The sequence below is a fragment of the Grus americana genome, chromosome 6 (assembly GCF_028858705.1).
Source record: "Grus americana isolate bGruAme1 chromosome 6, bGruAme1.mat, whole genome shotgun sequence".
In the NCBI taxonomy this organism is placed as follows: Eukaryota; Metazoa; Chordata; class Aves; order Gruiformes; family Gruidae; genus Grus; species Grus americana.
Window position 1 is genome coordinate 43,396,154 of NC_072857.1, and position 25,921 is coordinate 43,422,074.

The 25,921-nt window shown below is 40.4% G+C and overlaps 1 protein-coding gene across 16 annotated transcripts in view; it reads left to right on the top strand.

Moving 5' to 3' along the window:
- PCNT (pericentrin) overlaps positions 1–25,921 on the top strand; it is a 100,660-nt gene that overhangs the window by 40,549 nt on the left and 34,190 nt on the right. For 8 of the 16 annotated variants that reach the window (XR_008577610.1, XM_054829686.1, XM_054829677.1 and 5 more), the window contains 12 exons: positions 1,001–1,147; positions 2,673–2,824; positions 3,667–3,881; positions 4,343–4,569; positions 6,654–6,816; positions 7,913–8,056; positions 16,266–16,495; positions 16,931–17,050; positions 17,567–17,587; positions 20,284–20,511; positions 23,929–24,099; positions 25,529–25,681. Coding sequence is in view for 15 of the 16 variants with exons in the window: in XM_054829686.1 (XP_054685661.1) it covers positions 1,001–1,147; positions 2,673–2,824; positions 3,667–3,881; positions 4,343–4,569; positions 6,654–6,816; positions 7,913–8,056; positions 16,266–16,495; positions 16,931–17,050; positions 17,567–17,587; positions 20,284–20,511; positions 23,929–24,099; positions 25,529–25,681 (1,971 nt within the window). In the remaining variant the exon portion in view is untranslated. Of the gene's footprint in view, positions 1–1,000; positions 1,148–2,672; positions 2,825–3,666; positions 3,882–4,342; positions 4,570–6,653; positions 6,817–7,912; positions 8,057–11,297; positions 11,337–16,265; positions 16,496–16,930; positions 17,051–17,566; positions 17,588–20,283; positions 20,512–23,928; positions 24,100–25,528; positions 25,682–25,921 lie in introns of all 16 variants that reach the window. The other 8 variants (XM_054829680.1, XM_054829687.1, XM_054829691.1 and 5 more) reach the window with 6 other exon arrangements.

Genomic DNA, 25,921 nt, shown 5'->3' on the forward strand with positions numbered 1-25,921 from the left:
GACACATCCTGTGTCAGAAGAGAGGGAAACGCACCAACACCGGAGAGCAGTGCTTACATGCACCTCAGTGCTATCGCTGTACTGTGTGTGGAGCACAAATAACTTGGATTAGATGAACTACCGTTTCCTTCTTTGCTTCTCCTTGAGAGATTTCAAGAGGTCCTTGCTGTTCTGTCAGTGCCCCAACCTGAGGTGGGACTCTTCCCAACAGCTGCATGAACCTCTAGAACTGGGTGCTGCAGACGTGCAGAAAATTTCTCTGGCTTCCTGCCTCTGGCCCAGTGTGGAGCCCTGGTCATTCTTTGACCTCCCTCCATCTGGTGCAGCTGTCTTTTGAAACAGAGGATGCACGTGTGTCCCAAAAAGCTGCTGGAGGTGTATTTGGCATTGCTGTCCTCGGCTGAACCCCAGCCTTCAGCCCGCAGCCACTGGGACGGGGCTGGCCGTTATGCGCCTGCCCCAGTGGCGATTCCTGCTTTTCCCTTTCTTGTGCTGCCCAGGCGCTTCAGTTACTGAGTAGCGTTTGGGACACCAGGAACTTCCCTTTTTGTTGAAACTTTGCCAGGGGTAATTCCGCTGCTAGTACAGCTGTCTCTGAGTTGGTTTTTTTCTCATTAACTTGATGACTGGTGTTTTGTCCCAGAAGAGGCTGGCTGGATCTCTTTGCAGTGTCGGGCTGAGCTGGCTCATGGTCCGATACAGGTTTTTACAATGAGCCTTCCCCTGCCTACTCCTCCTCGCTATCTCAGCAGTCTGCAATGGCCTGGGTCTCAGTGAGCACACGCAGATAGTTCATTCACCTACTTAACTATTTTTAAATCATTGTTTTGGCATAATTTTGTTGATTGGGGGTGTTAACTGTGTAGTTAATCTGAGATGTAAGGCGGAAAAAAAAAGGAGGGGAGGGTTTTGGTTGTGGGGTTTTTTGGGGTGGTTGTTGGTTGTGTGTTTTGTTGTTTTTTCCTCCCTCTGTAAATCAAAGTGTATGTGACTTACACAGGAGGAATTTGAAGCTGAAAAAAAGGCATCACTACATGACAAGGAGCAGATGTTGATTCAGGAAAGGGAGAAGGCACGGGCTGCTCACCAAAAGGAGCAGGAGATGTTATCAGCCCAGCTACAGGAAAAAGCAGCAATAATTGTCCAGGTGCGTGGAAAATATTTTAAACATCGATTTTAAATGTGCTTTTATGGTTGTATTTTAGCACAGTGCTCTTGCCTTTCTCAAGATGTATACAGAGGGACTGTGTGTATAGTTCTTGTGATCGCTAGTTTTCAAGATTCAATGTCTCTTAGTTGGAGTACTACAGCAGCAACATGGAAGTTGAACCGGGAGCAGCTTGAAAACTGATCTTCAGCCATTTCTCAGGGAGATTAACACTGCGTTATAAGAGAAGGTTGGACATTAGCCCTTGTTGTCTGTGTATTAAATGCCATCTGTATCTATCACGTTTTTTGTCAAAAGAATAGTGCTCTAGTAGCTTTTGTTAGACCAACTGACCTATAGCTTGGAGGAAGTAAGACAGGCAAGTGGGAAGTTTGCATCTAGAAGTGGCAAAGATAATATTCATTTGCCAAACAAAAGAAAATTTAATGCCTCCTGTAAAGCAAATATCTAAGTTGAATTTAGTTTACCCAGAAAGCTTTAAAGAGAGAGGAACAGCTTGAAAAAGGTGTCTGTTTTAATTAGGAAGTTTAGAAATGTCAAGTTCTTTTTTTTTCAATAAAATAATAATTAAAATAATAGCTTTGAGTTTTCAGAAAAGAAGATAAAATGAAATAAAACATTCATGTCTTCTTTCACAATTCAGGAAGCTCTGACCAAAATGTAAATTTGATATATTGGACTGTTCTGTTAGGCCTTTATGTTTAGTGGGAAAACTGGAAGCAAAACTAAGAATTTCCTCTACTGGAAGAAGTACATTATTGTTTTGTGCTCTGCATGCAGGATTTGATGAGAGGTGAGAAGGTGAGCAAGGGAATAGAATGCTTTTCTTTCCTTGCAGTTTCTTCCCAAATAGATATTTTGACTAATTTGTTAGCTTACTTTTGAGACAAAATAGGACTGATTAGTTTGGCAGTAAAATACAGGGGTTGGGGTGGGTATATACTTTCATTTTTATATATAAATATATATATATATGATGTGGGATGGAGGAGTCATCTGAACATATAAATATGAGAAAACATTTTTCTAGATACTTGTTTTCAGGCAGAGCTTATAAAGCAAAGATGACAGTTGGCTGGTGCAGATGGTACTGGCTCAGGTTGCTGTTCAGGTTTGTGTGCTACAGTGTCAAAACTTATGCTAGGACATTGCTCTGTGTCTCTGAGGCATAACAATGAAAGCAAACTAAGAGCAAACTAAAGTTTGATGTGAAGTTTTTACAAGCTTTTTACATTGCTTGTATGCATGGAGTCTGAATGCAGGTGAGGCAGCTCCCTGAAGCAAAATCGACATCAGAAAAGGAAAACTAAAAAAAAAAAATAACCGTTCATTTTTAGCCTTTCTGCTCTCCTTCATTTCTAGTACTTGTGGAAGCAAATTTGTGTAACAGCAGACGATGGTTGTGTGAATATATACGAAGTGATGAAGGGTAAGATCGTTGGGTGAAGTTCATAGTTTGGGCAAAATGATCAACTTTGTTGCATTGTTACTGTATTTTCCACAGCTGGAAAAGAAAGTGGAGTCTTTAAACCATGAAATAGAGGAGACCAACTCTGAACTGGAGACACTCCTTCAACGGCGGGACAGAGAAAACCAAGAAGGAGGGAATTTGGTAGCCATGTTGAGATCTGACATTGAGCAGTCCAAGGATGAACGGTTTGTACATCTTGGGTTATATAATGCTTGGTGGTTGGGGTTTTATTTGTTTGTTTTCTCACTTTTCATAAAGATATCAATAACTAGGCAAAATTAAGCCAGCTCAAATTAATAGTGTAGGATGATGATGTAATGGCTTTATTTTCAAGGGTTTTTTGAGGAGGAGTTTATTACCAACCTATCTTGGTATGGACTGCAAGGGTGTTGTGGGGTTTTTTTCCTCCTTTTTTTCTTGTGGTCTGATGGAGACTTTGGTGTTTTGGGGTTTCCACTGTCTGTAATCTTGAAAAAAGCTAGGAAATGAAGAAAGCCTCTTGGTCACAGAAACCTTTCAGTGCAATGTAGATTGGTTTGATACGTCATTGGAATGTGTGGGTTAGAGAGAAGCTGTCATGCTGAATAAAATTCTAGAAGAATTCCCTGTCTCACCTTTTAAGAAAAACAGTAAGCCAGTTTTTTTAAACTAAAATGTTTTCATAAATATAATTTTTGTTGTCTAGTCTGCCAGAACACCCCTAGTTATTTTGATTTCATAGATATTACAGTAGTATAGTATAGACGTGTTCTCCCTGCTGGTGCTTCCACAGACGTGGAAGCCTGAGATGCTTGTGACTGCAGTATGATCTCTCCATCTACCTGTGGAGAAGACAAAGGTTTTTTTGCTGAGCCTGCTCTGTGGAAACAGCCTTGGTTTTTTGCAAGTCATCTGAATGGTCTTCACTATTAACTGTCAAACTATGGCAAGATATCCTTTTTAGACTGCTGGTTTTTCAGTAGGTTCAAAGTGTCTTTTAAATCAAGTGCATGCAATTTTTGAAGTGTTCAGTATGCTTTTGTTCTAGGAAAAAACTGCAGGAATCTTACCAGCATGTTTTGAAATTGCTTATGGAGTTGGTGAAGGCCACAATAGACATTGAGGACCTTATCTGCAGCAAAATTGGTCTTTGCCTTGATGACAGTCTGGCTTCTGGGTATTCTAGAGAAAGTCACAGTATTGTGGAAGAAATAGGATTTGTGCAGTATTTCAAAGCCAAAGAAAAGCATCACCTAGAAAAAGGTGAGTACAAATCTGCATAACTGGATGTAGTCAGTTCACGTTCTTGAAAACGCCTTTTTATTTCCTTTTATATGGACAAGGTTCAGAAAGGGGATAACTCTTGTTGCAGTATTTTCTGTGTGTCTTTCAAAGTTGCTCCACACTTAAGATAGTGTCTATCAATGTTCTTTCATTTAAATACTTTTCATAGTTCAGATACTAAAATGTTGCTGGGAAAAGCTGAATGAATTATAGGGCAGGAAAGATGAACTTGGTGAATGCAGAGTTTCAGGCCCTTACATATAGCACAATATTTCCAAATGTTGTGAAAGACAGTCTTGATTTGTCAACAGTGAGTTATTGATGTATACAGGTTTTCACCTTGTAATACATCTCCAGGACCAAGCAAGGTCACTGTCTGCTGTCAGTTGTTACCTGAGTGGCCAGTTCTGTGTCATTTTTCTGTGTTTTTTTTGAAATAGCTTGCTTGTTTTCAGCAGAAGAGCTGCTTGATGAAACTCTCACCGAACACAACCAGCTGTCTCCAGTGACTGACGAGGGGTCTGACTTGAGCCAATACTTATGCGAAAGTGTTTTTGCAAAGCCAGAATTGGCATGTGAAAATGAAGAAATGATACTGAAAATTGGTCATCGCTTGCGCACTGCAGTGGAAAGACTTCTGGAACTGGTTACAGAATCAACTAAACGGGTAAAACTTATTAATCTATAGAGAGGTATAATTATACTGAAGAAAATGTGAAATCTGTTTTAAGGCGTGTGTGTTAGCAATCCGTAGGACTGGCTACTAAAAAGAAACAGATTTTGTCTGAATACGTGACAAGTTATCAGTATAGGGAGTCACGTGCATCCCCTGCTTCGTACAATGAAGGTTTTGCCCTTATTTGATCATTTTTATAAATGAGACTAATGACTTTTTTTTCTTTTAGTAGATCTGTAGGAAGGCTATGAGTTGGTTGCCTTAAGTAGATTTAGTCTAGGATTTTAGATGCATTTGGTAAATTGAGGAGACCAAGAGTTAAGGGTTTTTGAGGGGTTTTTGTTGCACTTCACATCGATGATTCTTCAACATTGATAAGCAGGTTCAAGAAGACTCAGTCTTATGTTAAAATGTTTTGGTAATATGTAGATAGCAGTAAGCAAATGTCCTTGTAATTATATACTGCTTAATTGTGATAGAAGGAGCTCAACTCATGAAAGAATTGGAGTATTTCCATAGTGAGCTTTGCAACGTCTAGTCATTCAGGTTTGGGAGGAGGAGTTGTAAATCTGAGGTAGATGCCTGAGTACCGTATACATTTAGAGGATTGAATTTAGTGCTACAGTAATTAGTTTGTTGAGTAAGGAAGCCCCTAACTTCAGAGAAAATGTGAAGGGAAGGAATATATCTTGAAATTCATCTTCTTGTCAGGTATTTTGTGCAACACAGAGATAAGTGTATGTGTGAAATGTATATTCACCATCTTAAAAAATCCCTCCTACACTGAGGTGCTGAAATTTGTACTTTTGGGTACTGATGGCTGGTTCCACTAGCATGTAGCTAACTTGGGGTTAAAGCACTTGCCCAAGCCATGGCAGATCTAGATTCTAGGTCACCTTCATCAGCTGCGTTTAAGCATACTTTGTTTAGCTCTGTGAAATGTCCTGCCCACCAGGATAAGCTAATTAGCAACTAAATGGGAATGGCACTGATCTATTCCTTTCCTTTGAACTTGAGACACTGCACATAGGAATGCAGCGTACATAGTCTCAGAGAACTGCTGCCCATACCTTGAAAACCTGGTGATGTATTGACTTCACTGTCTGTTAGACATGCCTGAATCTCTTGAAGAATTTAAGTGCAAGTGATATCCGGCATCGAATTTAAAGGTTAATCATAATTCTGTAGCTAAGAAGTTACAGATAATTCTTCATAGTTCCATAGTTAAGGATGTCACAGATAGTTTTGTTAATAGTTGCTAGGTACTACTGAGGATGGCTATTGTACAGTCCTACCATTGTTAGGTAATATTTACCCAAACAATGTATTAATTAAGATGTGATTGTCAAGAGGTAGAAGCATAACCGATAAATTGTTTGTCTGATCAACAGACCCTGAAGAACCATTTGGAAGTGCCAGAATTATTGAGAAACTAGGGGAAAGGTAATTTGGGCCAGGGTCTCTGCGACCACCGACCCATGAGCCCCCTACCCAAATTATCCCACCTACCCAAAAGATAAAGGTGGAGAAAAGAACTGAGGATGCGTTCTAGTTTGCATACTAGGCAAAGAAATATGAACCAATCATTGTAACTGGGAGCGTACTCATTTGTAACATTTGTGTATAAATTGGTGTTAGGTGTGCTTGATTTGTGGAAATCCACCAAGCACCCAGGCCTGAATAAAAAGCAATATCTCTCCTCCATGTGTGAGAATTGACTTATTGCACACCAGGCAACGAATCCGCTTTTCGGACAACACAAGGATGCTTTGAATTTCAGGTGGCTCAGAAAGTGTCATGCTGAGCAGTTCAGCCAACAGGGAGGTATATCTTTTTATGCACAGTAAAGAAGCTTATGTCCCTAAGGAAGATTTGTGGCAAAAATACAGGGAGTCACCAAAGTTTCCAGGGGTTTTGGGCAAAGTCAACCTAGTACTAAAATTAAACTTCAAAACCTGGACCTTAATACATAAATGTTATAAAAAATTGAGAGGTTTTTTGTTCAAATGTCTGTAGTATTGTTACATTGCATGTGCATCCAAGATCTGATGCTAGGGGAAATTGTTTACTTTTAGCTGGAGAAAATGCACGAAAACCATGCGCAATTTGAAGAAGAATTCAGCCGCCGAAATTTGGAAACTGCCCAAGTGGTTAGTCAGCACCAGGAGCTAATGGAGTGCCTCAGCGAGGAAAGCGAGGCCAAGAATCAGCTGGCACTAGAGCTTCATAAAGCAGAGGGTAAGAAAATGAAACCAATAGGAACAGATCTCAGTGCCATTTACTCATACCTCTTTCCTCCAGATATCTATGGTATGCTTTTTTGTGGCTTTTGTTGTTGATTTCCCTGTCTATCATCCATTTTCTGCCTTTCAGATTACTAATTACTTGAAGCTTGGGTCTTCTCTTGCAAATCTACTACTTAACTCTTCTCATCAGAATTGCATTTCCCTGGGCCACATGTGACAGTGCTTATAAATACTTATTCCATTGACTGCATGAGAAAAATACCATCATTTTTTAAAAACGAGCAGTTTGTGTTCCTAAACACAGGAGCTTGGATTATTGAAAAGAAGATACACTCCCAGAGTAAATCAGCCCACCTGTCTGACCTTGGGAGGGTTCAGCGTGAACTGGAGCAGTATTTGATGGTAGTGCAGGCATAAAGAGATTCTGTAAGAAGAGACAGAAAGGCTGAGGCCTTTGATCTCAACACTATCACAGACTGCATATCATCAGTCTAATTCCCCCTTGTGAAGACTACGACTTGAGGTCTTCGTGTTTATGTAGGAGAATCTTGAGGGTTTCCGTGTCCTTTAAGTTGAGCTTCTCTCCCTGATCACGGCATCTGCTTTCCATTCCTCTTCTCAGTCATAGTCCTTTAGGCTTATTTGGTCTTTCCAAGATCCTGTTTCCTTCCTTTCTGTGAATCATTCCTGGATTTCTTGGGCTTTGAATCTAACACTTGATCTTACTTTCTGTAGATTCTGTTTCTTCGAACCCCAGCCCCCAGCAGAGGATGTGTCAGACTGTCCTATGTTGCGAGGTGATCCCAGGCCATCAAGGCTTAATAGTCCCCATATACATTCCATATGTTTGGAGACATTTTGTGACACGTCAGCCTCATAAAATCTGTTAGAATACATCAACTGGTACATTTTATTCCTTAAGATGCTTCAAGAAGCCTAGCTACAGTGTAAATTTAAGTCATCTTCCACTTCTTCCTTTCTGTGTCACCTTTCATTGTTTGCATAAAATCGTTTACTCATGTTTTCAAGCTGCTTTTTTCCAATAGATGAGTTTGCGGCTTTATTTGCATTCTAACTTGGGATTTTAGGCATTATCGAAGGCTATGTTGCAGAAAAAGCTGCATTGGAAGAGGCCTTGAATCTGAAGGAGGAATCTGAGCGTCGCCTTGTTGTGGAGCTGGAGAATATGCGTGAACGCTTCCAGGAGCTAACCCAGGAGCAAGCAATTCTTGGTGAGGAGTGTGTATGACACCATTAGTGGAAAGGGCACACTGCAATGTGTTTCTATAACGTATCAGTCTTTGGTTTGATGACCTAGTGAGCAGCTCAGTCTGGTACAGATGTTAGCAGGGTCTTCCTGTAAAAGCAGAAAATAAAGCAACTGGTTCTTTGCTGATACAAAGACAGTACTGTTAGTGAAGAGTACTGCTGTAGTCTTATGTTTAGTTAAGAATGGAAAGTGTCTGAGAAAATAAGAGGCATGTATTAACTACAGGTAGTTAGTTGCAACAAAAAATTAGCACTTTGTTAGTAACTGAAATGCTGGTTATTTGACACTGCAGTCAAAGATAAGAGTTGGAGCTTCAAGACTTTTGACTGCTTTCAGGACTAATGAGATAGCTTAATAACGATGGTAGAAAAAAACCCCTGTTGGATGATTATTTGAATTATGCAAAACTTATGGTGGTGATGTGTACTTAGTTTCCTACGTAAGCTTTTCCCTGCTCCCCAGCCTTGTCCTGTTAAAACACACGCATGTGATCAGTAAGGGTGACTGTGGAAAGAGTTTAATGATCAAGCTCAAAGTCTGTTCAGGTTTTTAAAGGAAAGTACATGGGTTGAAAAAGCTGCATGAGGTAGTGTTGTTGGAGAGGATAACGTGAGGCAAGTGTCTTAAACCTTTATGTAAGGAGTGACTCACTGCAAGCCAATGACAGCTGCTGAAATACCAAATCAAACTCAGACTAGGTGCAAATCAGCAGGCTACATAACTCCTTCCCTCACTCCATCATCCCTCAGCCCCACAGCGTATGTGATATGATGTAAGCTGACTACAGGAAGCTTGTGTGGGGAAGTGAAATAGGATAAAGGGGATCTCTTTGAGATACTGGAGGGAATCTATTACTCAATGGGTGGAAGTTGGTGCTGTGATAACTCACACTGCAAATGAGGTAGCACACATTTTAACAGTGACAGCAGTGATTTAATAAAGACTCTGAAAAATCTAAGTGTAATATAACTGGTTTACATGTAAGATTTTTTTTGATTCACAGAAGAAAATTCAGATATGTGACTTGCACTATGCAGGAACTCAAGACTAGGTTATGCTGGCTCATAACGAATCTGTGAATCATTTCAACAGCATTATGTAGTTTTGACTTCTTGAATTTGCAGCCTTAATGTCATTCTAATACTTCTATAAGTGAATTTTTCTGTATCGTCTTCCAGTAGAAATTTTGTCACTTGGGATCACTGTGTTTCCGTTTCTGCTAGTGCCGTCATTACGCTACCCTCAGCTATGTCACCACGATGCCACCGTCAGCTATGCGGCATAGATCATTACTGCCTGAGCAGACTACATAACTGGTAGTTGTACATAGTGCGTGCTTGGGCTGGAAATAAAGACAGCAAGAAACAGTTTTCTAGTGGATTTCTCCATTGTCGGTAGTAGAGGAATATAAAGACTCTAGCCTTTAGGTATGGATCCACATTCTACAGGAGGGGTGTGTTTGGCTGAACACAGTCTGTATATTGCAATTATCTGTCCACCTCTCAGGAGCCTCTGTTGTAGACTAATGCCTGTCTCTCAGCCCTACTGTATCATTCTTCTGCAACTCTTCTCTGCCTCTTGCCTCTCCCCCACCTCATCCTCTCTTCTTCTCTTCAGCTTGCTGTTCTTCACCTCTCTTCTGGCTCTTGACTCTACCATTGTCCTGCTGTTGTGGGCCGCCATCCTTCTGTGTTCTTCCTTTTGGCTCTGCTCTTGACCTTTCAAATGTAGTGCAATCAAAATACTCATGTTGTATGTAGAATCATAGAATGATTTGGATTGGAAGGAACCTTTAAAGATCGTCTAGTCCAACCTTCCTGCAACGAGCAGGGACACCTTCAACTAGAATAGAATATTTTTAGTTGGAAGAGACCTACAATGATCATCTAGTCCAACTGCCTGACCACTTCAGGGCTGACCAAAAGTTAAAGCCTGTTGTCAAGGGCATTGTCCAAATGCCTCTTAAACATTGACAGGCTTGGGGCATTGACCACCTCTCTAGGAAGCCTGTTCCAGTGTTTGACCACCCTCTTGGTAAAGAAATGCTTCCTCGTGTCCAGTCTGAACCTCCTTTGGTGCAGCTTTGAGCCATTCCCAGGCGTTCTGTCCCTAGATCCCAGGGAGAAGAGCTCAGCACCTCCCTTTCCACATCCCCTCCTCAGGGAGCTGCGGAGAGCCATGAGGTCTCCCTTCAGCCTCTTTTTCTCCAAACCAGACAAACCCAGTGTCCTCAGCTGTTCCTCAGAGGACATCCCTTCCAGCCCTGCCACCAGCAATGAGAGCGGGTTGCTCAGAGCCCCATCCAACCTGACCTTGGATGTTTCCAGGGATGGGGCATCTACCACCTCTCTGGGCAACCTGCGCCAGTGTTTCACCACCCTGATATTTGTAAAAAATATCTTCCTTATATGTAGTCTGAATCTACCCTCTTTACTTTAAAACCATCGGCCCTTGTCTTATTGCTACAGGCCCTACTAAAAAGTATAATACATGTGTGTCTGTCTCTGACCTCTCATGTGATATCTTAATAATATCTTACCGTTCCCTTAAGAGACTAGTACCTTACTTTGCCCCAGTAAGCAGAGGAAGAGGGGGGGGAAGACCTCTCTTCCTCAGGGCAAAGACAGCAGAACATAAACAGATTCAGGGGCTGCAACTGAAACTAAAGGCATGTTGTGCTTACTTTACAACAGTGATTATGGCCTTGAGTAGTATGTCCCACAGGAAACGCAAAATAATTCCACGGAATTGTTGATCGCAAGTACGTCTGTGTGTCACGGCAATGTGTGACATATTAGTCTGTAAGTCTGTGCCAGCTGGACTGAATCCTGCTTGGAATCCCCTGGCAGGAACTAAAAGGGGGGTTTGAGGCATTAATTATTCCATCTCTGTCTGGGGAAAATTGCAAAAAGAGAATATCGATTGTATTAGAAAATGCATAAGTGACAAGCCAAGAATGTTGCAACAGACTTGCATGGTTATAATGTAAACCCATTTCTATAGTAGCTCTAGTCCGATTAACAGACACGGATCAACATATGTCATCAGGAGCTTTGTGTCATAATAAAGGTGATGTGCATTTTCTGCCAAATAAAAGGTAGGCACTCTCTGTGTTACGTATGAATTTTTTGTGTTTTAAAAGATGGAATGGATCACAATGCCCTATTCTTGTCTTGTACATATCTCTGTGTTTTGATTTCTAGGAATACCTTTTGCTAATGTAGCACAAAAAGAAGGTTCAGGTTTGTAATGATGAGTGTGGGGCTTTTCTGGTTTGTGTTGCTGTAACACTGACTGACTGAATTGATAGTTTTGATTTTATTTTAACAAAGAGGAATAGTACTTCATAAATAGGCCCAAGAAATTACTGGGATTATGAATATCTTGGCAAAAAAAGAGTTATGACTTCTGTGATGCATCAGAAAACAACTAAAGCTAAGAATATTCAATTCACGGATCAATATTTAAAGGAAAAAAAAACGTTTTGCTGCTGTTTAGGCTTAAAAGACATTATGCCATTATCTTCATGTTTGCCATCTTCATTTTTCTTTTGAGGGGATGGAGTGGGTTGTAAGTTTGCTGTGAGCTTCTGGTGATACACAGTGGGCTGTTAAAATGATTAAATTATTTAAAGGGGGGGAAAAAAAGAAAAAATATTTGCGGTGATGTAAAATGCGGAGCTAAAATACAGCCAGAACTGAAGGAAGTCTAAGGGAGACTAGAGAAATGTAACTGAATGGCCAGGTAGATCAGAAAAAAGAAGGGCAGAGCAGAACGGTAAGGAAGGCTAGTTATGGGAAGAACGATGAGACCAAAAACAAGCAAGAAGGGTCCGTAGAGCTTTACGCTGACTTTGGAAGTCTAATGCTGAAGTAAAATTTGCAGGTGCCAATTTGAAAGAGGCTTTTTTTTTTTTTTTCTTCCTCCTAAACTGTAGTGCTCCTGAGTAGCAAACATTTAAATCTGATAAATTCTGATAAATTCGTAGCTGCCATGATTAGGTTTTGTGGTCTACACAAAATATAATTATCTTACCATCTTTTTAGATTAATTTTATTTGTATGCACATATGTATTTGTAGATACGTTCTCTTGCATATTCACTGTCTCGTTGTTTCTAGACTTTTTCTTTTTCCCCAAAGAGTGTGAGCTGGGTAAACCGAACCCCTCAGGTGAATAAAAAAGAATTAACTAGGTAAATTCCAGTTAAAGTTAAAAAAGCTGCACTGGGCTGTCTTGCCCATTATTACATCTTTATTCCTTCTGTCCCTCAAACACTATTATTATTTAATGTACTTTTTGTGGCCACCTCACTGTCCTGAAATTTGCTGCTGCCTGCTTAGTGCGAGGGAACATCTGACCGAGCTGGCTGGGGGGTGGCTGGGGACTGATGTTCCCCTGGTAGCTGCAGTCCGGCTCTTGCCAGCAGCTTGTTTGAACTCTCAGAGAGTTCCATTTGCTGCAAGTGCCGAGCCCTAAATTTCATTCCCTTTCCCCCACCCCAACCAGTAGTACTCTTCCTCTGGTTTGGAATTGTTTGTAGTATGTGGAAAATATGATAAATAAAAATCATATTGTTTGGAGTTGATTGACGTGGCTTATCCCTTGAAAAGCTGATGTGGAGTACTAATGTGAGTAGAATGGCCTCGCTAATAAAATGCACTTAGAATGGAGCTTGGCATTTGCTGATGGTGATCTGGGGAGCGGGGAGGAGTGTGCCGGGGCGTTACCAAAGTGGAATTGCATGATTTGAATAAGCATTAATAAAATAGCAGGTTTGTCCCTACAGAGGAACAAATCTGTGATCTGATGTTCTATTCATGTTGCTTGAAATTATATTTATACACTTGGGGAATGTGTGCTTAAAATAATAAAAATTAGAAAATTGCTCAAAGAGATTACACTTACTGAGATGGCCAAAATTTGATACCTGATTTCTCTGAAACATTCTCAATTCCATGTAAAATCTCTTAGCCTAATTACTTTTTTCTATTACCTTGCATTTCTGTCCGAGGAGGTGACCATGACCGTTTATTTCAGTTTTATCTAATCAATATTTTGTTCCTCTGAAAGCAATAGTGTTCCTTTTGAAACTAAAAAGAAGCCATCCACTCATTAATGACCGTGTTTCTTAGGGTATAGAAGGAAAAATTCTTGTGCTTGTTTCCACAAAAGCATCAGTTCTTTTCTCGGTCTACATACGTGCCCCTCCTACGGGTTCATGTATGTCTGTACAGACTCCTCTGTGCACTGTGGACAAGCAAATACAGTAGAGTGTTTATTTTTATTTTATTTTATTTTATTTTATTTTATTTTATTTTATTTTATTTTATTTTATTTTATTTTATTCCCATCTCCTGCCTGGCAAAACGCAGCACTTGGTAACAGATACTCTGTGTTGTGCAGCTGTGGTGGGGTTCAGTCTCCTAATGGAATTCAGACTGTCGTCAGCATTTTTCTGGACGGTGTGTTTCAGCCTTGGATAACATGCTGTGTGGCATCTCACGATGGCAGGAGGCTCTTACAGCTCCGAGTGGGATGTGAGAGAGATTCTTTGGTGGAGACTCTTCGTTTACCCACGTGCATTCTGCCAGAGCCTGAGTTACATCCGCAACTCAATGAACATTTGATTAGGAAACTCGGAGCTTAGTTCGTGTGATTATTTAGTACTGTGGTAGAAAAGGTAGGGAGCGTGGCACTGCGATTGCACGGTTGTCGTTAGTGTGTAGGCATCTGAGATACCGCTCTTGGTAATTGTGAGTTTGCAAAATTAGTGCATGCGGTGAAATGTAGTTGGATGTAGTTGTGGCTTATCACTCAAAGGCAAAAAGTACCTACCAGGACTAGAGCTTTTGGAGATACACAGTCTGTGTGTGTATCTCCAGCAGTTCCTCAAAGGCCTTTATTAACCCTGTGATTTGTATTTATCAGCTGATAGCAAACTTAAAATGGCAGGAGAAGCCCGGTGCCAGTGTAGCCGTGTGTAAGGGAGAGCAGGCTCTTAACACGTCATCTGGAGTGACTGCAAAACAAACCAGGTTGGGTTTTTTCCCCTTCAGCTGGTGTGCGTCATGCTCTCATGTTGCCAATGTACACCCGTGCTGCGCATCTCGAAGAATTCCAGTGACTGATAAGCAATTTTGTGTCCGTTCCAGTTGGTTTCAAAACCACTGTGGGTGATTAGCAAATCTGACAAAGGGCTAGAGAATCTGGTACAGTTCTGTATCTGCTAAATTTTCTTTTGCTCAGTTAACCTCTTAGTTTTCTCTTGCATACTTTGATATTGTCTTAATGCAGAGAAAGTAGAGTTGCTACAGTAAGAGACCAGGGTGACTAAATCATGGAGTCACAGGGTTGCTGTGGAACTCGAGAGCTCATTCAGTCCATGTTTTTGTCCCAAAACAGAATTTACTTTACTTGTTTCTTTGTCCAGCCTCTTGAATTTCCAGAGACGGAGATTTCACAGCCCCTGCCCAGTCTGTTCCAGTGCTTCATTAGCCTTACCGCGGTGACGTTTTCCCCAATGTTTAATGTAAATGTTAGTGCATCATTCTGAGCTTGTGACGCTTATCCTCTTAAGCATGAACATAGAAATGTTCATGTTTCTTGGCTTATTTTAGAGTGTCTAGAAATTTAATTAAATACCTGTGGATAGTGAAGCACTAGAAAAGATGTTTTAAGAAGGGTGTGGTATCACATTTGTTTTTGAAGGTTTGTAACAGCAACTTAGAAAGATGTTAGCTCAGGAATCGTGTGGATTGAGTTGATCATGCTTGGAAAACGGAATTGAGCCATCCTGGGAACTGGGCTGCGTGACCAGTTAAGGTCCTTGTTGGAGTCATAGACTTACCTTTTTCTCTATGACTGAAAACATTTAAGATGAGTAATGGAACATTTGAAGAGTAAAATAATGAGTTCTTGCAGGACCTTGCTTTAAATACTAAATAGCTGGACTTCTGTTTTTATGTTCAGGTTACTTTCAGCTATATTCACACTAAAATAGTTTTACTCCAAGTGCATTCACGGTAGAGTCTCAGTTTGGGCCTCCTAGGCAGTATATTCAGTGCATCCAGCTGATTGAAAATGCAGTTTATAGGTATAAATTTGGTCTTGATAACTTACATAATCTTGAGCTATGTACATGTTCATAGTTGTGGTATTTCTTTTGCAGTCTGTGTAGGGCATATACCTGCCATCTTTTTCCCAGGTGTTTCTTCCCTTTGCAGCCTCAGAACTGGACTGATTTTCTGTAAGCCTGATTTTTTTTTTTCTGGGTTTTAATCCCCGCTCAAAGAGAAAGCAAAGAGAAAGATTACCTTTGCTTCCTCATAGCAGCTAGCTTCAGGGTAGGGCTGGGCACCGGTGGCCGCTGAGGAGGAGATGGACTGGGTGCTGACTGAACCGTGTGGACATCAGCAGCAGTATTCAGCATGGATCGAGAGGAGTAACAGAGAGGCTGGCCTGAGACTAGGTGTTGGAGGTCTGAGGCTGATCTTGGCATGATGGTTTGGAGCAATTGAGAATTCAGTATTGGATGGTTTGATTGGGAAGAGATTTGAAGTAGGGTGGGAAGTTGGGATGGAAGGGGTGGCAAGGATTTAGGATAGAATAGTGAAGGATGGAGCAGTTGGAAGGATGGGTATGAGAGACGAGGTGGGTGAAAGTGGGTGTGGGCTTTAAACTTAGGGATGGAGCACATCTGGAATGGAATGAATTTGGAGAATTGAGGAGCTGGTGTGGTTTGGAAAGAGCTGCTGGGCAAGGAGGAGTGTGGACCTGGGGTTGAGAGGGCAAGGACCTAGAGAGAGAATTTGAAGGACTTCTGATCAGGTGAGATGGAGCTCTCTGGAATTGGGAGGTCTCCAGGGGTGAAGATGAAAGCTTGCTATGTGCCCAGAATATTTCCAGCCAGGATTTACTTTGGGATTGAGCACAGATGCCCATGTCGTCCTTTACTACATCGTACAGTAGTCTTAACAGAGATGGCTTTCAGAAACACAGTTGGCAGTCAAGTATCATGCTTCCTTTTGTGTCTCTTATGGACCGTCTCGGGAGACTTTTCTTTGGTTGCGATGCTGTCCAAAGTACCTGAATTTAATCTCATCTTAAACTTAATTTGATTTTTGTACCCTGCACTGAAAACTTTGTTGTTATTTTTGTGTTCTTATTCAGGTCTACTCAAGGAAGTAGAGTATTTAGCAAAGGAGAAATTAGAGCTTCAGTGTCAGGCAGAAAAGGACCATTCCAACTTACGCTCTCAAATGAAAGTTTTGGAGGTGGAACTAGAAGAACAGCTGCATAGTAATCAAGACCTGGCCACACAGTTACTGGAGGTTGCTGAATTAAAACAGCAAATTCAAGTTCTTGAAAAACAGCTTAAAAACCAGCGGCAATTCATGGATGTAAGCAAGCTTGGTACCACGTTTCCATGGTTTTGGAGGTGATAAATACCACCAAGTTTGTGCTTGGGACTTGGGAGATGGTTCCTAAAATGGGATACTTTCTGTTTTGTTTGAAATTAAGAACTCTGTATTCTAGTCTTGTAAAGGAAAAAAAAGGTAGTTTTTAAATTCCCATTCTGTAGTATTACAGGATAATTTTTTCCTTTTTATTAATTGCTAATTGTAGTTTGTGTTTACATTGGAGTCAAAAAGGGGTTTTTGTCTTTCCCTGTAATTTTAGCTATGCTTTCAGGACTACTAAAGGGTGAATTATTTTTAAGTGAGCATAATTTCTTCACCACAAAACCAAACCCCAGTTTCTTCTTTTACTCAATGTTTTAATGAAATCAAAAGTTTCTTAACAAAGATTTTCATTGTCTCTGGCTGGGTTTACAGGAACAAGCTATAGAAAGGGAACACGAACGTGATGATTTTCAGCAGGAGATTCAGAAACTGGAAGAACAGTTAAAAATCTCAGCAAAATCACAGACTTCAGGAGAGCCCAGAGAGTATAGGGTGAGTAAAATCACACTTAGTGGCCAAAGGAGTTTATTCACTACAATTAAATACTCAAACCTGTATTGTCTTGGGGGACTGGCTTTTGAGAGACTTTTTTTTCCCTCTGTTGCCACCCAGAGAGCAGATTTTCCCCCAGCTGACTGGACTACATTTAGGCAGTGAGAGTGTACTTACATTATTTCTTACGGAGATGGAAAGAAATGTTGTATGTGCATCACAGTAAAATTTCACAGCCTGTGAGTCCGATTTAAATTAACCGAGGAGACAACAATACAGACGCTCTGCTCTACAGAGCACACCTGAGGGATGACTTCTGGGTTCTACATGTGTTTAGTTTTTCCAGCTATAACAGTTGTAATAAGAGATGGTCTTTGTCTGCATGCCTTGTCCTATTTAAGTTTATAAATCAGTCCTTTTTTTCACATGTTCATTTGTTTGCTGCTTGGTTTCAAAGATTAACTTTTGCTTTTTTGTTTTTGTTTATTTTTTTTCACATAAATGAACATTATACAGAACTATGAATTGATTCTACAGGTATGGAAAACGGCATGAACATCTCTAACTTTTCTTTCCTTTTCCTTTCAATCCTTTCTATTAATTAGATCTGCTTTGGCTTTTTTCCCTATTCTTGATATGTCAAGGCTGCTTATCCTGGGTGATAAGGATATGTGTTTTAGGGTGGCAGAATTCTTGCAGGGAGTGAGGAACTGCTTTCAGTTTAATTTCCTAGACATAAGTGCTTTGTTCTCCTGGCTTATTGCTCAGATGTATTTCAGGCAGTTATGTACCATAAAAGAGCTTTTTGGCACGAAAGGAGAAGTTGAGGTTTGGAGTATGAAACTGAGATAATGGAATTATGGTGATACACTGTGCCTTAGCCTTCAGCTTTTGTTTGTGGCCCTGCTCTTCAACGTGTATAGTACCTCATTTCATTTCCATCTATTCATTTGTGCACAGTTTATGAAATTGTGTACCTTGGTGGTAGAGAAGCAAATCTTGTAAGGAACAACTGAGTCTTTGATACAGAGAGTGAATTTTCCATGCTGGAGGGCACCTGATTGTCACTTGCCTTCTGTAACCTCTGATAGGACTTCATCGAGCTTCTGAAGTAGAGTGATTACATATCATTCTGCATCAGTCTCGGCTTCTCCTTTGCATGAATATCATTCATTATCTGGCATTAAGGCTTTCTGAGTATATCACACACATAGCCTACGTGCTATTTACACTGTGGCGAAGATCAGGAAAAGAATGGCAAAGATTTTTGTTTTGAAGGCCACGTGACTTGTTGAAGATCTGTTGGTACCTCTGTGGCAGTCTTGTGTATACAGAATCATAAAGGGTATATGTCAGGTTATTCAAAATATTTCAAACTGTTAAGACTTGCTTTCTGTCCAAGATGTTAGGTGGATGACAGTTAGTTACTAGTGTGCCTGTGGCTTAGTAAAGGGGAATATCTGAAAAAAATGAAGACTAGCTGCTGTGACTTTGCAACCTCTCTCAGGATTAAAACTTCGTTGGAGAAAGGCACATGAGGAAGGTAACTAAGCAAGTGCCATTTGTGGGTAGAGCGAGGTATGCATGCAAGCTGTGCCAAAATAAAATGTCAGCATTTAGACAGTTCTTGTGCAGTTGTTTAATGCAGCTGTAACGTCGGTAGTTGCTTAACTCGCTCTGAAACAAATCAGTTCAAGTGAACTTCTGATTTCTGCATGTACGAGTTACAAGAAGTTCATCGTGGTTCTCTCTGCTGTTCTCTAGGCTCAAGGTAGATGTGAATGGGATTATTTTATGAAAAGAGTGCTGAGTGGTGCTGGGAGCTGCCATCGGAGAGCGTGCCGCGAGGGTGAAGGTTGTGAAAGGGTTTTCTTAGCTACAAGGTTGCGGCAGTAGCTTCCTAGCAACCTGGTATTAAACCCCACACTTTTCATGTGTAAAGTGGCATAGTTTCTGGGATTCTGATGCCAAAATTGTATAGCGTTAGAAAGTAGTAGACTTCTGAAAGATTTTTCTGTAGCGAAAAGCTTTACTGTAAGGCTTGCGTTATGCTTAACAGTTGATTGCTGGTGAGATGAGAAGGGAATAAGATATATGCATAATTAAGGAAACTTATATGTGCCTGTAAGCAGTTTAAAATGTAATGTTAATCACTTTTGGTATTCTTGACTAGTCTGTGACGCTCTCCATGCTTATTAATTTAACTAAATTATTCTTCTGTATTTTGCTAGAGAGTGTTTTTCTGCTTTAGTAATATCTGTACAATACTGTGAAGATGTAAAGTTCACTATTAATACAAATAATTTTTATTTTATAATATTGAAGTGAAATTTGCATAAATTCAGACACTTGCTGATGTAGAAAGCATTTGTTTTGTAAAATCTCGGCTTCTTTGCTCATTGGTATTGACCAAATTATTTCTCCTTTAGGTTTCCCATTTCTTTCCTATCTGAGCTTGCTTTCAGTATGCTCAGTGGCTTTATCACTTCCGACGTAGTCTGCCTGTCACACTTGGTTCTCTCCCGCCTCTGTTAGCCACCCAAGCTCGTAGCCTTGCCTTCGCATTAGTTACTGGGATGAACGAGTGACTGTTTTCCTGCAGCTCTGTGCATGATTGGATCTCAGTGAGCTCAAATGCAAAATTGTTATCCTCTTCATATTTAAGCGATTTTTTGGAAAAAGAGTACCTGTTCTATGTTGACTGCTGTGAATCTTTCTGATTTGCGGGCACTCAGTATGTTACGGTGCATACTTATCTTTCAATTCTTGGTATCTTCCTTTAAACTGGAATTCCTTGAAGTAATGGAAGAGAGTTTTGAGGTTACGGAAATACACCTAATTCTATTACTAATAATTCATGTAATCTGGTTTTTTTTTAATCTTAAACAAATAAACAAACAACAAAAGAAACAACAAAACTCCCACTCACACCACAGGGCACCTTTTGATGGGCCTTGAAGAGTATGCCTTCATCCAGCACTTTGCTAGAATACTGCAAATTTTAAGACAGAGTAATCAAATGTGAATTTAAAAGCTACTGCATTTGGAAAACAAAATTTCAGAAAGTTACTTTTTCATCCTTTCTGTCTACATCTGTTTTTTCTTTCATCTGGCATTTTAGCATAGTTTAGTCCATAGTAAAACTCCACCTGCTTTGCCATCAAATTGCTCTTGCTTCCAATTGGAAGTCTGTTGTATTGCCTGAATATCTGTATAATGTGATTTCTGTATAGGTAGAATCTTTGCAAGCAGAAATAAAAGAGAAGACGGATGATTACAATAAGCTGTTATTAGAAAAGGAGCAAAAACATCAAGAAATCACAGCTCGTGATAAAGAGATAGAAAAACTGTTGGTGCAGATACGAGAACTGGAGCACCGCGGTACTGAAGTCTCAAAGACTGTACGCTACCTGGAACGACAACTGGAAAAAATGAAGAAAGTGGAAACCGAATTAAACCAAGTAATTTTTAAATACTTCTTTAAATGGGAGCGGCATTATACAGACAGTGTCATCAATGACTGTGTTAGTGTTGTTTGAGACTATCCCTGGCACCTGGTGGTGAGTTAAACTGTTGTATTAACGGCAGGTATCGGGGCCACAGTTTTAAACAAACTCTGGTTTTACGAACTATAAGCCTACTTACTACAGACTACATGACTATACAACAACTACAGTTGTCAGGTTTGCATAGATCAGAGCTGCTTTTTTGCTTCGCTGGAAGTTCCTGAGAAGATGGTGTTACTGAATATTAAACATCATGGGTCTTCAGTAAATAACTGCGTTTAAACTCCTATTATCTTAATCGGCAGCTCTTCTTGCTGTGTGGGTTTGGAGCCAGGTCGGTTTGTCACACTCCAAAATTTTTAGTGCTTTTTTATTACTGCAGATTGAATCACAGCATGGAGTTAGGAATTACATTCCATTTAGCAAAAGTATTTGTCTTTTACCAAACATCTGAGTAACCTTCTTAAACTAAATGTTTCCGTTTCCTCGCAGCAATTTTCCTTGGTTCAGTATTGTTGGTGCGCCTGTCAAGTTTGAAGATTTGAGAATGGCATGATCTAAACTAAATTTATTAGTTTACTTGCTAATTGTGTAAATATTTACTTCTATTATTTTTCATTTTAAAAATATTGAACAAAAGGTTTTTTTCTTGTAGCTTCAGGTAAAGTGATATGGACTAGCCAGTGTTAGTTTATATTATTCCTATTTACTTGCCACTTGCAAGATTGCATCTGGGGAATTGCTTGGTTTTAGACTCCCACGTACAGGAAAGACATTGGTGGACTGGAGCAAGCCTAGCAAGGGACCATCAAGATGGTCAGGGGGCTGGAGAAGATGATTTTTGAGGGGAAGCTGAGAGAACAGGGTTTGTTTAGCTTTGTGGAGATCTTATTGTTGCTACAGCCACATAATGTGAGGTTATAGAGAAGATGAAGTCAGACTTGGAGGTGCACAGCGAAAGGATGAGAAGATATGAGCATAAACTGCAACAAGGGAAGTTCCAGTCAAATGGTAGTGGGAAACAGTCATACTGGGGGCAGCCAAATGTTGAAAAAGGGGCTCAGGGTGGCAGTGGCGTCTCTGTGACTTGGAGGTGTTCAGAATTCGGCTGGCCGAGGCACTGAGCAGAGCCAAGTTGGTTCTGCTTGGAGTCAGAGGTTGGACCAGAGAGTTCCAGGGACCCTTCCCAGCTTAAGCTCTTCTGTGATGTTATCCAAGTGTGCAAAAGCCATGCCCGTTTGCTTTCCGTCTGGCTTGCCTTGGAGTGGATGGAGACTGTGATGCTCCTTTTGGCAAGTGGCTCTTTTCTCTGAAATCTCAGCTTTCTGTTAAACAGGCTTTCTTTATCTACGTGCATTCAAAATATTCTTTCAGCTCTTTGAATGTCCCAGGAAACTGGACATTCTTAAAAATCCTAAATAAGTCAAATTCAGTCTTTTTTTCCCCAAAAAACTAATTAATCAGCTTTAAACAAGGCTATACTATTCAATTTGCCAACTGTAGGCATTATAACAGCTTGTCTGGAAGCACTTTCATGCAGTAAATAACTGCCAACAGAGCTCTAAGAATGATTGCATGTCATGAAATGACAATTACAGATTTTTATTTTCCCCAGATTCCAACATATGAAAAATATAGGTGTTGCAGATAATGGAGAGTAGTGCTAATGAAAAGTAGGTCTGGAGAGAGTGATTTTGAATATGGAACAGTATCTTTTTGTGAAGAATACCGACTAAACTCACAGCTAGCAGATCCGTTTGTCCTGCCGTCATGTGCGTGGAGCAGGTCTTTGTTTTTTCCTGGTCCGATTCCTTTCAGTTGTTCAGGTTGTTGGTACGTAACATTGACGCTTCTGGTTAGGGTTGTGCTGGGAGGACTCTTCATGCTTTGGCTTGAGGTCTTGAAAACGGGGCTCCCTAGAGAGTCTGCTGTCCTATGGATTTTGGTATTGGTGAAATACCATGTTAGACTACATCTGCAAGGGCATCCAGAAGGTTTTACAGTGAAGGTGCGTTATGTAAAGCTCTGTTTTTTGCCTGGGTTGCCATTTGCTTTTCCTGGGTCACTGTAGCAACCTCAGGACATGGCAACAGGAGAATGCTAGGAGAAACTTAGCTCTTGTGTGCAGCGCCGCGCTGACGCCATGAGCTATGGCACACTTGCAGCTCTGCTGTCCAGTGAGTGCAGGAACATCTGCGGTAAGGCAGCCCGGTTCTGCAGGAATCGGGATTTGCACAGTGTTACTGGAAGTTTTTTGTCAGTGATCAAGATGGTGCGGGTAATGTCTTATTTTCAGTTGATACAAACCAAAAGCAGTCTCTGTTCTTGCTTGGGTATTTCTGTGTTAGGTGCTTTCTTACCCAAAAAAGTGAAGGTGATGCTTTCATAATGATTCCATTTGGTTTTTATCCTGCCAGTGATCTTAGGTGTGAACGACAGCTTTGTACCCAACTGGCTGTCTCTCCTGTAATTTCCTCTTTCCTCTTGCGTGTGCCTGGGCTGTCCCCAGAGCTGGCCCGAGAGCCAGGGGGACTGCCGGGGGCTACCGCGTGGAAATCAGGTGGCCTGCTCAGTATGTGAACGTGAGGGTTTGGACAATGGTTTTAAATCCTTGTTCTGGGGCATGCTGCTTTGATACTGCGATACAGCGTTAACTTTGTAATTTATTTTTTATTTTTTTTAATTGACGTTTCTTTCATTTTAAGATTAGAAGATTCTATCCATGTACTCTGGGTCATAGTTCTCTTTGATTGAGAGAAAAGATGGTCAAATTTTATATAAATTTTTGGCAAATCATATGATGAGTCTAAAATAACCCTTCTGTTAGAGGAATTGTGTAGTGAGCTATGGGTAGAGTAAGTGTTGAACAGCAGAGGCAGTTACTGCCTTAAATTTTAAAATAAATAAATAAAACAATGGTAGCTTGACAGATCACAGATCTGACAGAAACTTAATGCTGGAGCTTCACATTCTGACTTAACATGATGGTTTGGTAGTAGGCTTTTGATCTACCCAGAACTCTCTATCTCTTAAGTTTAGCTTGGCAAATATATGGTATCACAATAAATGAGAACAAGATGTTTAGGTTATTAAACATACGAACTGCTGTGTAATTGAGAAAGTATAATGTATCACTGAATGCTAAATTTTCAGAAGTTGTTAGACTTGGGTTAGAAGAAATAAAGGGGTAAAAACTTAAGTGAGCTAAAAACATGCAGTTGTTCTGCATTCCTGTTTCTTTGTAGGCCACTGGGATTAGGTACTTCTCTTCTTGTACTGGGGTTTGCCAGTGTTTTGGCAGGATTGTTCTGGTTTGGTGGGTATGTATATTGACAGCAATTAATTCTAACATTAAAAAAAAATGTTTTGCAGGATAAAGAGGCATTGCAACAGCAACAGTACAATAACCTGATCCAGATCTCTGCCTTACAGTCCAAACTGGACGAGGCGAGGCACAGAGTACCAGCAGACGGCAGTTCTGCCCCCGTGCTGAAGGAGCAGTTACAGGCAGAGCAGGAAGCGCTTCACACGAAAGAGAGAGAGGTAAGAGCTCTGGCAGGGTCCTGTGGATTTCTGACTCGCTCACATAACTGCAGAAACATTTTGTGCAAACTCGTAGCGGTGAATTTAAGCCGTTCCAAAGCCCAATGACTGATGATGTAGTAAATGTGCCTTCTTGCCCAGTATTCTCTCTGCTTTGGTGTTAACTAACCTTCCCTTTTCTTGCTTTTGTGTCCATCTCCCCTCCCACTGGAAACTGTCATGTGATGATTCCTGTCAGCTTTGAGACTGATTGATCAATATCTGTTGTAAACTGATTTTCCTTTCTTTCCAAAGTGGAAGTGGAGCGGAAGGTAGATATATTTTGGTCTGAGTGAGAGTCAGTGGTAATTCCTTTAAGAACAGAAGGGACAAATACCCATAATGGCATCATCAGACCTTCTCTGTTTTGTGAGCCAGAGAATGTTAGCGATGAGTGAGTACTTGTGCCAAGCTAAGTTGAAACGCAGTGTAATTGGTCACATTATTTAGATCTTTTACTGGATTTACATGCACAGGTACATAGACACTTCCCCCCCCCCCCCGCCCCGGTGTGGGTTTATGTAATATTACATAATTATTATAGTATCTGTAGTATACAAACATACAGTCCAGTTTAGGAAGTGCAAAGAAGAAAAATGTGGGTGATCCTCCAGTTAATTGTGCACCACTGTTTCAAGAACAGTACGACAATAAAACCTAATTTCTTACAGATGGAAGTTCCCTGTCTCTTATGAAGTCTGACTTCAGGAGCCACTACACCTTTTCCATTCTCAGAGCCCTTTATACCTTGCTACCCATTAGGGCAAAAAACCTAATTTATTTAGGTTTATTTTATTAGGATAAAACCTGTGGGTGGCAAGATCACAGTGTTTCCAAGCAGCTCTTTGCTCTCAAGCTGTCAAACAGCTACAAGCAGAGAAATGTGTATTTACTGACTCTTTTAGAGCTTGAAGGAGTCCATGCTCAGAATTTTGATTGCTGGGATTAGCACTGCAGTGCTAATTGCCATCTTCTAGGAGGAGCAAAATGGTGATTATGTTAACTGCTTGTGATTACATTAGCCATCAAATGCTAACATGTCTCCTGTTGTTATGTCAAATTACATCAGTGGTCAAGGCTTGATTATTCAGAACAGAGGTTAATGTATCTTTTACGAGCAGTTAGATATTTTTATTTTTAAAGAAAATGGAAAACCACCTTAGTAGTACTTTGGTTTCGCAGCTGAGGAGCTGGAACACTAGCTTCTTACTCTCTTTTTACGTCTCAAATATTTTATTAATGCAAACTGATTACAGAGAGTTTAAATCATAGAATTTGCTGAAGTTACTTGCTCTCAGTAAATAAGGCAATGAATGAAGTTTTATCTTTTCTGCTTAAGTAAGAGGACTTAATTGAAACAACTATGCATTTTTTCTCTTTTTTTTTTCAGATTGCAAGCTTGTTAGACCAACTAGAACAATATAAAGATAATTTGATCAGTAAAAATGAGGAGATATTGCAGCTGAACTTGCAGTTAGAGATGCAAAAAAACCTTAGCACTTCCAGCATCAGCCAGCTTCAGTTAGAGAATGCACACTTGAAGGTAGGTTACCTCAGCTTTAGTGTGCACCAGGTAAGACTTGAGAGACCTCCTTTCTTGAGTGTTGTGGTCTTCATCTCGTGATGTTATAAACAGATAATTTGTTTCTCTCTTCAAGGGAATATTGCATTACTGTTCCAAGGCTAATGCTGGTTATTGTGGAACAAAACCGCCCCGATACTCTAAATTCATGCTTACGGCATTATCTTCTACAGCCATTTGATTTAAATAAAAAGCTTAGCT